This window comes from Suncus etruscus, chromosome 4 (genome assembly GCF_024139225.1).
Source record: "Suncus etruscus isolate mSunEtr1 chromosome 4, mSunEtr1.pri.cur, whole genome shotgun sequence".
NCBI lineage: Eukaryota > Metazoa > Chordata > Mammalia > Eulipotyphla > Soricidae > Suncus > Suncus etruscus.
Window position 1 is genome coordinate 122974531 of NC_064851.1, and position 13079 is coordinate 122987609.

General features: G+C 44.2%; 1 protein-coding gene across 3 annotated transcripts in view; it reads right to left on the reverse strand.

The window, feature by feature from the left end:
• The window catches only part of ACSL1 (acyl-CoA synthetase long chain family member 1), a 75792-nt gene that overhangs the window by 47287 nt on the left and 15426 nt on the right, over positions 1–13079 (reverse strand). For 2 of the 3 annotated variants that reach the window (XM_049772345.1, XM_049772344.1), the window contains exon 2: positions 6531–6757. In XM_049772345.1, coding sequence (XP_049628302.1) covers positions 6531–6725 — 195 coding nt within the window. In that variant the 5' untranslated portion in view covers positions 6726–6757. Of the gene's footprint in view, positions 1–6530; positions 6758–8446; positions 8729–13079 lie in introns of those variants that run through there. The other variant, XM_049772346.1, reaches the window with a different exon arrangement.

Here is a 13079-nt window from a genome sequence, read left to right on the forward strand (position 1 = left end):
GGAGCATGCATCTGCCACCCCGTCCAGCCGACGGTTCTGAGTTGAAACGGCGGGTAAACAGCTCGCAAACAGTCAGGCTTGTGGAAATATTAGCTTTATTCGGTGGACAAGACTGAAGTCCAAAGATTCAGCATAAGTTCCAGCCAAAAGCCCCTCGCTTTCCACAGACCCTTGTTTTTATCCCCCAGAATCAGGTACCATCCAATGGTGGGATCAAATACCACCCAATGGTTGAAGCAGAATCAGGTACTACCCTAGGGTGGGGACAGAATGCCAGGTCACATCCTAGGGTAGGGCAAAATCACCGATCAGGGTAGGGTCAGTAACATAATAATCCCCTAAAATATTTACATACACAACAGCCAGTGACAACAATGGTTTGTGAAATGGATCGCCTGGCACAATAAATATAAATGTCCCTGGAATTCTGGTTTTCTTAAAATGAATTCTTATAAAGGCTAAGGACTCAGAGATATAAAAAAGGGGCTAATAATGGCTACAATGGATTTCACTGTCTTGTGTTCAAATAACAATAACAAGAAAATAACAAGAAAAATAACTTAGACTTTTTAATCTAGTACTTTATAATCCAGGTGTATATATAAAAAGCCTTATCAAATTGCTGGGAAAGCCAGCTCAACGGGTGCATGGCTCTACTTCCATTCCTCCTTCAACCTCTGTACCAACCATGGGGTCTCCTTTACATGCACAGTGACTGGTTGCCTTGGCCCCTTAAACACTGATAGGTTAAAATGCACCAACTTCAGTTCTGACCATCCTTGTCCCACTGATTCCCAGTGCAGAGGATGAGGAAGTTGGAAACTCATCAGATAGCAGTGTTTACTGGTCCTGTGTGTCTGGATGGCTGGAAGGCTCCTTCCCAACACCCTCCACCCATCAGTGACACATTCTGACCCTTCTTGCCTACCTTGCTCATCTGCCCCTTCTCATTCTGCCTGTCCCCTTTTCTTCACCATATGTCAGGCCCCCACTCATTTATCTGCCTGCAAACCTTCTCCCCCAAATCCTGATCCTGCCACACACTCTCATAGTCTATCTAGAAGACCTCTATTTTCTTCATTATCCTACTTCCCACCACAGCCTGCTGCTGATGGCCGTAGATCAGGGCTCCATGGTCCACTGACATGAGGCTATAATCCACCTCAATAGATACAGTTTTCTAGTGTAGTAGAGAAGAAAATAGTTACTGAATATCAACTGTGGGCCCTCAGACAGCTGCCTCTATTTGCCTTAGCCACACAGAGGGAGAAGGGGACAGACACCCAAAGGTCAGAGAGCCGGTGCAGAAAAGCCTAGTATGAGCAGAGAAGTCTGCCAGTCTGTGCCTCTTGCCTCTCTGGTCCTTTCCTGCCCCAACCTACTATGCCTTAACCAGTCCTTGTGGGCTTTGGGTCACCTTTGCTAGAACAGATGGGATGTCTCAGAGAACAGGGGAGATAGGGTGAGAAAGGGCATGAAAGAGATGAACCCTGTAAAAGGAATGAGATATGTCCACACAGCTGGCCCAGGTGCTATTTGAAGTCCTGGGATAGTGGCAGCAAACACCTGCTGTAGGTAGGAGCAGTAACCACAGGCTCCTGCAAGATTCCAGAAGGTTTGGACAGACCTCACATTATCTGCTTCTAGCTCCAGCTCAGTCCCATTCTATTGCTTAAGTTGTCGTCACCTTTCCTGCATAAGTCAAGAAACTGCGTGCTAATGCTCTTTATTACTCCATGCTTTGTGCTTCCCTTTTGTGAACCATGGTTGGGCATTTGGCTGTCATGCTTGCCAGGGGTCACTGTGGTCCTCACATATGCTACTTTTCTGGGTGTGGTTCTCACCAACACCTGATGATGCTGGAGATGGGAAACTTGGCTATGGTGCTGGATGTCCTAGAACAGAGTTGCTGGGACCTTGCTTGGTGCATGTGTCAGAAGCGAGGATCAAACTCAGGGTCCTATAATGGCAAGGCAGGTATTTTTAGCCATGTAAGCATGCCTAAGACACTACTAAAGAAACTCCTAGAAACTGGACTTGCCTTCTCAAGTTCATGGTCCTCCTTGATTATGTATGTAGCTTACTTGTCTCTATGTCCCTTTACTTGCTCTTCAAGCTCCTGTTCTTTCTTAAAAACATATTCCTTTTTTTTCTCCCTCTCTCAGACCTTTCTAAATTTTTTTTTTTTAGTAAAAACTATCTTGGTTCACTAAAAAGAACAAAAGAAAAGAAATCTTAGAGATGTTAAGTCAGAAAGAACCTCTGTTGCTGTTTCTTTTCCTTCCTTCCTTCCTTCTTCCTCTCTTTCTTTCTTCTTCTTTCTTTCTTTCTTTCTTTCTTTCTTTCTTTCTTTCTTTCTTTCTTTCTTTCTTTCTTTCTTTCTTTCTTTCTTTCTTTCTTTCTTTCTTTCTTGCTTTCTTGCTTTCTTTCTTTCTTTCTTTCTTTCTTTCTTTCTTTCTTTCTTTCTTTCTTTCTTTCTTTATTTCTTCTTTCTTTCTTGCTTTCTTGCTTTCTTTCTTTCTTCTTTCTTTCTTTCTTTCTTTCTTTCTTTCTTTCTTTCTTTCTTTCTTTCTTTCTTTCTTTCTTTCTTTCTTTCTTTCTTCTTTCTTTCTTGCTTGCTTTCTTGCTTTCCTTTCTTTCTTTCTTTCTTTCTTTCTTTCTTTCTTTCTTTCTTTCTTTCTTTCTTTCTTTCTTTCTTTCTTTCTTTCTTTCTTTCTTTCTTCTTTTCTTTCTTTCTTTCTTTCTTTCTTTCTTTCTTTCTTTCTTTCTTTCTTTCTTTCTTTCTTTCTTTCTTTCTTTCTTTCTTTCTTTCTTTCTTTCTTTCTTTCTTTCTTTCTTTCTTTCTCTCTCTCTCTTTCTTTCTCTCTCTCCCTCTTTCCCTCCCTCCTTCCTCCCTCTCTCCCTCCCTCCCTCCCTCCCTCCCTCCCTCCCTCCTTCCTTCCTTCCTTCCTTCCTTCCTTCCTTCCTTCCTTCCTTCCTTCCTTCCTTCCTTCCTTCCTTTCTTTCTTTTTATTTTTTTTTGTTTTTTGGGTCACACCTGGAAGTGCTCAGGGGTTACTCCTGGCTCTGTGCTCAGAAATCACTCTTGGCAGACACAGGGGACCATATGGGATGATGGAATCTGAACCACCGTCTGTCCTGGATCAGCTGCATGCAAGGCAAATGCCCTACCGCTCTGCTATCTCTCCGGCAGAATACAGAATGTCTGTGGCTGTTTTTTATTCATTCTTTTTAATTTTTAAAGCTGGGTAGCAGCTGTGAGGTAGTGGTGCAGCTGATCCAAAAGCCAAACTCCTCTCATTTACCATCTCTGTAGCACTGATTGGTTGAAGAGGGAGAAAAACTGTGTGAAATGAGGGAGGGAGGAAAAGAAGGCTGGCAAATGGTGCTGGTTTTCAAAATAGGAAGAAAGTGACAGCATTTCCTGCTGGCCACTAGCTCCCACTGCAGTAGCCGTTCTACTGGCTCTTGATTAAAACTTAATGACATGGATTAAGTTTCTCTTTCCACCATAGTGGCTCATATGATGATACTAGCTATATAGGACTGTCTGTAAGTACTAAGCATCACAATGCTAATGCTAAATTCAGTAGTTTGCAGTTCTTTTTTAGAAACGCAAAACAAATTTGGTCTCTTTTTCCTACAAATCCTGGAAAAAAATCACAGCTAAATCTATTTCAATAAAAATCAGAAAGCCTCTGCATATGTGTGCTTGCAATTATAGCTTTTAATTTTCTTTTTGCTTATCTGCAGTTTTAAATGGTTCCACAGAGAACCTGCACATGATTATTTTAACAAGGTTCAGTGATTCTATGCCGAACTGTTTACAACTTCAAAATCACATTCTAAGTGCCTCCACAATTTCTCACACAATAAGAATTTGGCAATTTTTAACAGTTGCTGCTGTTAAATTAGAAATGCCTTAAAGCTACACTGGCCAAGGACTTTTTTCACAGTAATGATGCTACCAGTTCTCCTGCCAGAAGAGAAATTATGCCCCAAACCTCACAAGCATCTATTAGAAGACATTAAATTCTACTCATTTGTGGTACATAATTAGCTGAGAGGTAAGAGTAAATTTTCTTTGCCTTCTAAATAAAGCACAAAACCTCAGCCTCCCTCAGCCACCACTAAACCATTCCATTTTTACATTTTGGCATGAATTAGACTGACACACCTTTTAAATATCTGAACGGTTTCGTATGAACAAATCCCAGACTGTCTCAGACAAAACCAAGAACTAAAACTCCCTAATAACCCAGAGCTATGAACCAGGGCCCCGCTGAATCTGCACTGTCCTCTCCACAGCTTCTGGCCTGGGGAAGACAGATAGCCCTGTCTAAAAGCAGAAAAAGCGAGGCCGAAGTGATGGCGCAGTGGTAGGCTATTTGCCTTGCATGCAGCCGACCCAGGACTGACAATGGTTCAATCCCCCAGTGTCCCATGTGATCCCCAAGCCAGGAGTAATTTCTGAGTGCATAGTCATGAGTAACCCCTGAGCGTCACTGGGTGTGGCCCCAAAAATAAAAAAAAACACAATTAAAAGCAGAAAATGAGTGGTTGTGTGCACTGTACAACACGATGAAAGACTTCAATACCAGAAAGTACCTTTTGCAGGGCCCAGAGAGGGAGAGTATAATAGGTAAGATACTTTCCTTGCATTGTGTCCTAACCAGGTTTGATCCCTGGCACTGCATATGGTCCCTTGAGCAATGCCAGGGGTGATCCCTGAGCAGAGAGCTCTCAGCATATCTGGATATATGTCCCAAACAAGCAAAAATAAATGAACAACAATAAAAATGCATGCTTAGTGGGGGAAAGGGAGAAAGCATAAAGCAATGAGTAGGTAAAGGGGTCAAGCACCAGTGGGAATGAACTTTTTCTGTTCATTGTTGGAAAGATTTTTGGGTGACCTTTAGAAGATATTTGGAAGGACAGAGAGGTGAAGCAGGAACACAGGACATGCATATTTTGTTCTGTTTTGTTTTTGCCACATATGGTGATCAGAGGTTACTTCTTTTTTTTTTTTTTTTTTTTTTTTGGTTTTGGGGCCACACCCAGCAGTGCTCAGGGGTTACTCCTGGCTGTCTGCTCAGAAATAGCTCCTGGCAGGCACAGGGGACCACATGGGACACCGGGATTCGAACCAACCACCTTTGGTCCTGAATCGGCTGCTTGCAAGTCAAACACCGCTGTGCTATCTCTCTGGGCCCAGAGGTTACTTCTAACCATGCTTGGTGGACCATATTGTTGCAAAGGATTGAACATGGGTTGGCCTTATGCAAGGACAGTGCTTTTGAGTGTAACCTCTCCCAAAAAGATTTTAGATTTCCCTAGTCCATCCTAGACATAAAGCCTCACTATAAAACATAGGTGTTGGTATAATTTTCATGACCTTGAACATGTCTGAGTTAAATACAACCATGACATTCAACCAGTAACCCTCTGAAGTCTTTTTAAATATTTTGCTTTCTTTATGTCCTGTGCCAGAATTCTGTGGCCATATTGTTCTGGCCAGTTCTGGGCCTTGCCATCACTGTGTGAAATCCCAGAATCCTTTTAAACAAATAAGGGATGAATTCCAAGTATCAGCTGCACCCTAGTAGCCATATCTTTCCCTGCTGGTCAATGACCCTCATGTGAGCAGGGCTGGTGTCTCACGCCCTCCCTCCCACCCTTCATGAAATCCTCTGGACCCAGCCCAATGCCCTAAACCAGGAAGATGCCCTGTATGCTCTGCGATGAGTTTCTGTGTGATGATGGATATACTCACTGAACTTCTGTTTGCTGAGTACATTTCAGCTTATGAAATGTCCCCCCCCCTTTTTGTTTTGTTTTGTTTTGTTTTTGGGCCACACCTGGCAGTACTCAGGGGTTACTCCTGGTTGTCTGCTCAGAAATAGCTCCTGGCAGGCACGGGGGACCATATGGGACACTGGGATTCGAACCAACCACCTTTGGTCCTGGATCGGCTGCTTGCAAGGCAAATGCCACTGTGCTATCTCTCCTGGCCCATAAAATGCCCTTTCAAGGCAAGCAGGCATTGTGATCTTTTTATTCCCTCCCCTCTTTTTTTTTTTTTTCTTTAACAAAGCTGTTTGTTTAAGGCACACAACACTACTCCCCACATCAGTGTTAACTTCTCTTCACCAGTATCTCTACAATACCTCCTTCCCACCAGTTCACTTGCTTGACATGCTCATTTTGAAGTTTGGTTGTTGTTATTTGGATCTCCTGCTTTCAGAGCTGCTGGCCCTTTGGGATAAATCTAGACATATACCTCATGTCTACAGCATGAAGACACCTTAGCTAGGATCCCTGCCCATTAACTCTACCCACCTCTTATTTTACCTCTCACTCTCTTTCCTAGGGACCAGGGTTTGCCCCTTTTGAATAATGTGCCTAATATCACAGTGAATGGGGGGGCTAAACTAACTTGGGGAGGGAAATGCAGAGCAAGCACCCGCTCAACACCACTTCAGACTCCACCTCTACCCCAACCTCAGCCCTGGGCCAGTCCCTCCTCTTACCGCTACTTCCACCGACTGCATGGAGAGATTACATGGCGGCTTCACAGGCTTGGGTCTCGTGGCGTACCAGAAAGTGGTGAAGGCGGCAAAGGCACCAAAGCCCACGAGTGTGTGCGGTGGAACAGTGCGGATATACTGCCGAAAGTCCACCAGGTCTGGCATTCGGAAATACCGCAACAGCTCGTTAGCTTGCATGATCTGGGGCGGGTAGTTCTCTACGTTGACTTCTGCCAGGAGAGAAAAATTCATGCATTCCTCAGTGGCCCGGCCTCATCTCCTGAACCCCCCTGGCCAGTCATCACACCCAGTCACCGAATGACCCACCCAGGTGTTAAATCACAGATTGGCCCCTTTCCTGGCTGGCAGGTTCCCTCTGTTGAAGAACACCTTCAGAATTCATTATATTTCTATTCCTCTCCTGTCTTGTGTAACATTCTCCAAAGCCACATTTAAGAGCTTACTCATAAAGGATTTCTTGCTGTAAAATGTGGTACCAGATGCCATCTCATTGCCTGATCTGTTATCTCGGTTCTCTTTCTCAAAATCAGATATACTCACCTCCCACTAGATGCTTGACTGGAGTAAAAGTGAAAGAACACAAGCGAGCCCTAATAATTAAGGGTGAACCATTTCCATTTCTCTCAGAACAAACTGGTGAGAAAGAGACAAATCTAAATTTCAGGGTGTTTCACCTCTGAAGCATATGTAAAAGCAGCAATATAAATGCAAGAGAACCTATAATTGGCTGTTCTGATAAAAAGTTCTCTTCTATTACTCAAATAATAGTAAGTCAATGCACAGGACCTTAATCTGACCATAAATTATCTAAAGAGATAAAACATGGCCATTAAAAGAAAGTGTAAGACAATATTTTAAAAGCTGAAATTCTAGTGTCTTAATAAAAAATAAAATTACAAAAATTCCATATTCTACAGCCAAAATCCTTCCTCACAAGCTTATTAGTTTGCTAATTTGGGATGGAAAAACCTCATTTTTCTGCACCTCATTTTCCTTATTGATAAGTAGATATCAAAATAGTACCTGACTTTAGAGAATTTAATAACTGATTCAGTTATTGAGCTTAGAATTAAATGAGGAACATAAAGTACTCTCATAAATGCCATGTCCTTTTTTTTTTTAATTTGACCAATATTGTTTGATTTGTCAAGGATACAGGGCTGCCTTGTCCCATAAATGCAATTAGTACAAAGGTCTTCAAATTGATGCTTAACTATATGGCACTTACAAATAAAATCAAGGAGCCAAAACAAGAGGAAAAAAACCAAGATGAATTACCCAGTGCACAACTAAAACCTCTAATACAGTTTATAAATACATCGACAGAGAAAGTAACTATGCAGGACAATTATACTTCTTCTAATTGGAAAATTATCAGTGAAAAACTTGCCTTGCCTTCCAAATCTGTCTGGCAGAAGAGGGGAGGAAGAAAATGCATAGCCAGTGGCTGGACTAGCTTTTCTCCTACAAGAATTCACTTTTCACCTTTTAACTCTCTAAGCTCAGGTGGTGATTGTGAGTTATTTCCTCCTGTTCACTTGAATAGCCAGGACACCAGACAGGAAATAGCTTACTTCCCAAAATACAAATCCTCTTTCAGTTTAACTCTACCACCGGATACAAAAGATATACTTGTACAGAAAAGCAGAGGATCAAGTGTTTTCATCCAAGGGATAGGATCCAAAGTTAGTTATCTGCTCTGCTCATTTTGTCTTGGGTACGGCAGCTCCGAGTTGGTGTACAGAGGGGTGCAAACGCACATACACATGTGCGCACTCACAAAAACACATGCATACGAGACTTCTAGGTTTAACATGACAACAGAAAAAAACACAGAGAAGCAAGTTTCTTCAGGTCAACTCTGGGGAGAAAGCACCCTCATGCACCAAGACACTCACCATCTGTGTCCTCAACAGCTGACTGCTGGATGACACATGGCTGCAGGAGCTGCACAGGCACCGGGTGGGGGTGGGTGGGGTTGGACTAGCTCAGCTGGCGCTTATCCCGACTGCCAAGGTCTCTCCGGGCATCAGTCACATGCCAGGTCTGCTCTCCTGCCCACTGGGCTAAAGGTAACTAGCAGACAAAATTCAGACTTGACTTCCCAGGGGAGCAGAGGGTGGAGGATGAGCCAATGAACAGCGGGGAGCAGAGTCACCCCATCACTCCACCCACGGGCAGGGGCAGGGACAGCATCCGTGAGTGTATCTGCCAGTGCCAGTTCAGAAAACACACTGTCTTCTTTTCTGCTTCGCTTCCCGGTCAGGAGACACAATGGGCAAATTCTGAACTGAACTGACCATCGGAAACTGGGTGGCGTGTTATCCCTGAACAATACGAGTCAGGAAAAACAAACAGGCTGTCGGGAATCCACAGGCAGTGGGTTCATTCTAGCTGGATTCGTAGGAATGCAACAGCTCCAGTCACTTCACATAGCTGGGCATCTGGGGGTGTGCCAGGGCCTGAGCAAAGAGCAGGGCAGGCAGGATTGATGGCCCGGCCCTGGGCTCCCATCTAACCAAGTCAAAGATTCATGGCTTAGTGTTAGTGCCACTGTGCTCCAGGCATGGGCAGGCAGGGCTGAGAGAAGGCAGAGTGCACAGGGAAGGGAAGGGAAGGTTAATAAGCAAAGCAACAAGAGTCCTGGTCCCATTGGCACTGAGTGAGCCGATTGCCTCAAAAACAACACAACTCTGAAGGTAAATCAACTTATGATTCTGATGCACAGACTGGCCTTTCCTGCAAATCACCCCCTCTTCTAGCTGCCTTCCTTACTCCCACACTGCTCAGAGTATGGAATTCCCACCCCCAGATACATGCCCATCCCCTTCTCTTCACTCCTCGGCCCCTGCAACAAATGCCACCAAACCTGCTTGTGGGAATGTTCAGGGTTTGTTCAACAGACTAACAACTCATGGCACAAAAGCTAAGCTACTCCTCCCCAAGCAAGTGCGGTCATAAGTGGGGGGTAAGTGCAAATGTTTGTCTATTTTAAGCACCACAGGGGTCAAGCTGTAGATGCCACTAAGACATGAATTTATTTCTTGAAAGCAAAAGGCCAGGAAGGGCAATGACTTCTCCTTTTAAGTTCAAAAAAAAAAATTACAGATTAAGTAGCATCGCTAACAAGAGCATTTTATTAGCTACTAATTTGCAAGGCACAGGGTGTAAACCCTGCCAACTTCTTGTCTTTGTGGGAGATAATAAACTACCTCAGTTTAATCCCAGCCTCTTAGCTGGGGGGGGGGGGGCAAGTAACAAGTTGCAGAACAATTTCATTGAACGTGTAAACTGCAAAGCTGCAGGAAAATTGGGGGCTCTGCAAAACAGGGCTAAGAAAATACCTCACGTAAAGCCCACAGAAAGAACAGCTCTGGAACACGAAACACAAAACATTAGAACCCACACCCCTTCTGCTGAACTGCCATTAAGGAAGAGGTAGTTAGGGATATTTATTTGTTTAATTGTGGTTTAGGGGTCATGTCCAGCAGGGCTCACTCAGGGATTATTCCTGGCTCTGTGCTCAGGGATCATCATGGCAGGGCTCGAAGGACCACCTGTGTTTTGGGGGATTGATCTCAGGCCAGGTAAGTATCCTACCCTCTATACTACTTATTGCCCCAGTCCCTAGTTAAGTATGTTTAGAAAGTTTGAAGGCAAACTTATATAGTCCAAGGAAATAAGACACAATAAATAGTCTTTTCAAAAATAAAAAAACACAAAGAAACAAAAAAGCAAACTCTAGGCTCAGTCAAAACAAAGGTGGTAACCAGTGGGAGAAGGGGAGGTTGGTGGCAAGAATGGGTAGAGGGTGGCGGGAGGGGGGTGGTGGGACAGCACCAGGATTTTGGTTGGAGGAAGGAGGGTTCCTAGACATTATATAAAGGTATATATGTGTCCCTGAATCATTGAAATTCTAATGTAACAAATCCAACCAAGTTCTAAAGATAACTCAACAAAAACTGGTGAATTTAAAAAGTAAAACATTTTCTGGAGCACTATACTGTGTGGATATTGTGGCCATCGGGTCTTATTGGCTTTCTGAATAGCCTTTGGGGAGTGGAATGGACAGACTTATCTTTAAAGAAACTAGCCCTTCAATGTTGCTCAGGTAACATTCACCCCAAGTTTAAATTTCTAAGAAATGGGCAGCAGAGACAGTATAGATGGTAAAGCATTTGCCCTGCACATAACAGATTCAATCCCCATCACTGCACATGAATCTCAGAATAAGCCCTTAGTAGAGCGGGTGTGACTTAACCCCATTTCCTGGCCCCATCCCCAAAAGCAGCATCAATAAGACTTAGGCATTTGCCAATAAATAGTTATGTCAGTCTTGTTCCAATGGTGAAGTTGTAGTAATATGTATTTTTGAATTCTGTTAAAAGTAAATGTTCACATCATTCAATCAGGAAGTTTATCATCCAAGCATATAATCATGCTGCTGTTTGCTAAGAATATGATACAATCAGTTTATCGGCTTAAGCAGCCAATATTTCTTGGTCAGGAACATGCAAGACACTGGCTTCACTGTCTCTACAACTGCTCCTGCACACCGCTCCTTACTCTTTTGCAAAAAAGCGGGGGAGGTCTTCTCAGGAGCCAGATAGATAGCACAACAGGTGAGGCATTTGCCTTGCTTGAGGCCAACTTGGTTTCGATCCCCAGCACCCCATATAGTTCCCCAAGCCTTCCAGAAATAATTGCTGAGTGCAGAGCTAGGAGTAACCTCCGAGTTCTATCAGGTGTGGCCCAAAAATAAAAAAGAGGGGGCATCTACTCAGCTGGATCTCTATAAAGATCTCCTATAAAGATGGGCTCTAAAACGATCAGTAAACATGGAAGTGAAGAATGGTCAGAGAGAGCTGGAGTGATAGTCCAGCGGGTAAGGGACTGGCCTTCCACGGAGCTGATTCGGGTCTGATCCCCAGCATCCCATATGGTCCCTGAGCACTGCCAAGAGTGATTCCTGAGTGCAGATCCAGGAGTAACCCAAGTACCACTAGGTACTCAGTACTCACCAAATATCACCTAGTACATTAAGTTGTACCCACCCCCAAAAGATCAGGGAAATCTGGTCCTAATCCAGTGCAAAGATGATGAGCTGGGAGGGAAGGGGGCTTTTCAGTCAGTCTCAGTAGACCAGAGAGAGGGAAAGGACAAGGTAACAGGTGTTACCTGCAACTGCATTGCACAACCTTCAGAAAACAGAAATCCTTCTGTCTGTTCCAGTGCTGGCAAGGAGCACTGATGATACAACTGGCAGCAAGTGGGGTCTTCTGACAAGGCTTTCATTTCACGAGCTTTATTCTTATCTGAACATCACACCACAGACTGATGATGAAGAAACCAAGGCTGGAGACTTGAAAACCTTCCCCAAAGTTGTCTTCCAAGGCTGGGACTCCAACCTAACTTGGGATTCGTGCATCTCCCTCTACATGGATTGTTCTCCCCAATAACATTTGCACACAGGTTTGCACCATGATCTCCAAGTCCCCCTCAGCTGAACTCAGGTTAGGAATAGCTTCTTAAGTTATGCTATCCCTCTAGCATAATAATGGCCCAGAAGAACATGAAAATCTCATAGCTGAATTCTACTTTAACGTTAGCTCCTGTCTCATAAAATCCTTTATATCAGTCCCCGCCTGTTCTCCCTAACTCCTGAATACGTGGGCTCAGAGTCCACTGTACACAAGCTTCACCTTTTACCAGCATCCCTGCACCAGGAAAGAAGTGTTTCAGGACCAGAGGTGACACACAAGGGCACCATTCTTTAAGGACACACACACACACACACACACACACACACACACACACACACACACACACACACACACACACAGAGAGCTTCCATAATTCTACAAACCTATACTTACATTGGCATTTTGTGATCTTGATGTTATTTATAAACAGAAAAAGAAACAAACAGACCCTAGGTGAGATGTATCTCTCCTGAAGTTCCTCCAGCTTTTGGCCAGTTAAATGAGAGCTGGACAGATTTCTTTGCAAGGAATGCAGTCTTCCAGAAAACCCACACAAGCAGGCACCCTGACCCCACAGCAGCTGAAGAAGAAATCCTGACATCTTTCCAGAAAACTGCAAACTGAGCTGGCAAGAAGCCTCCATTCCTTGTGCCACCTCCTGCCCTGGTACAATGGGTTATTTATAGATGGCTGAAAGCTCTCCCTGTGTCCCCCCCCCCCTCAGCCGGGCACAGCTCAGGCTTAAAGCTTTGGGAGGAACAAGGCAGCAGCCGCCAGACCGCTGGCTGGTCTTTCAATTTGCCACTTGCAAACCCTTGGGCCCTTGCTCCTTAACCCTGGCTGGCAGACTCCCTAAAGCTAGATTTGCTTAATTCATCCCCTCCTGAAGCAAAAGAGCAAGATGTCCCCAGAGAATGGCACACTGAAACACCAAGGAGAGGCAGAGGTCGCTGTCGCAGCCCTACTCTGTCCAATCTTTCCTGGCCACTACCCCGGGAACACCTTGCTCTGAGTGTGAGAAGGAGAAGGGCCATTTGGGCAACTTGGG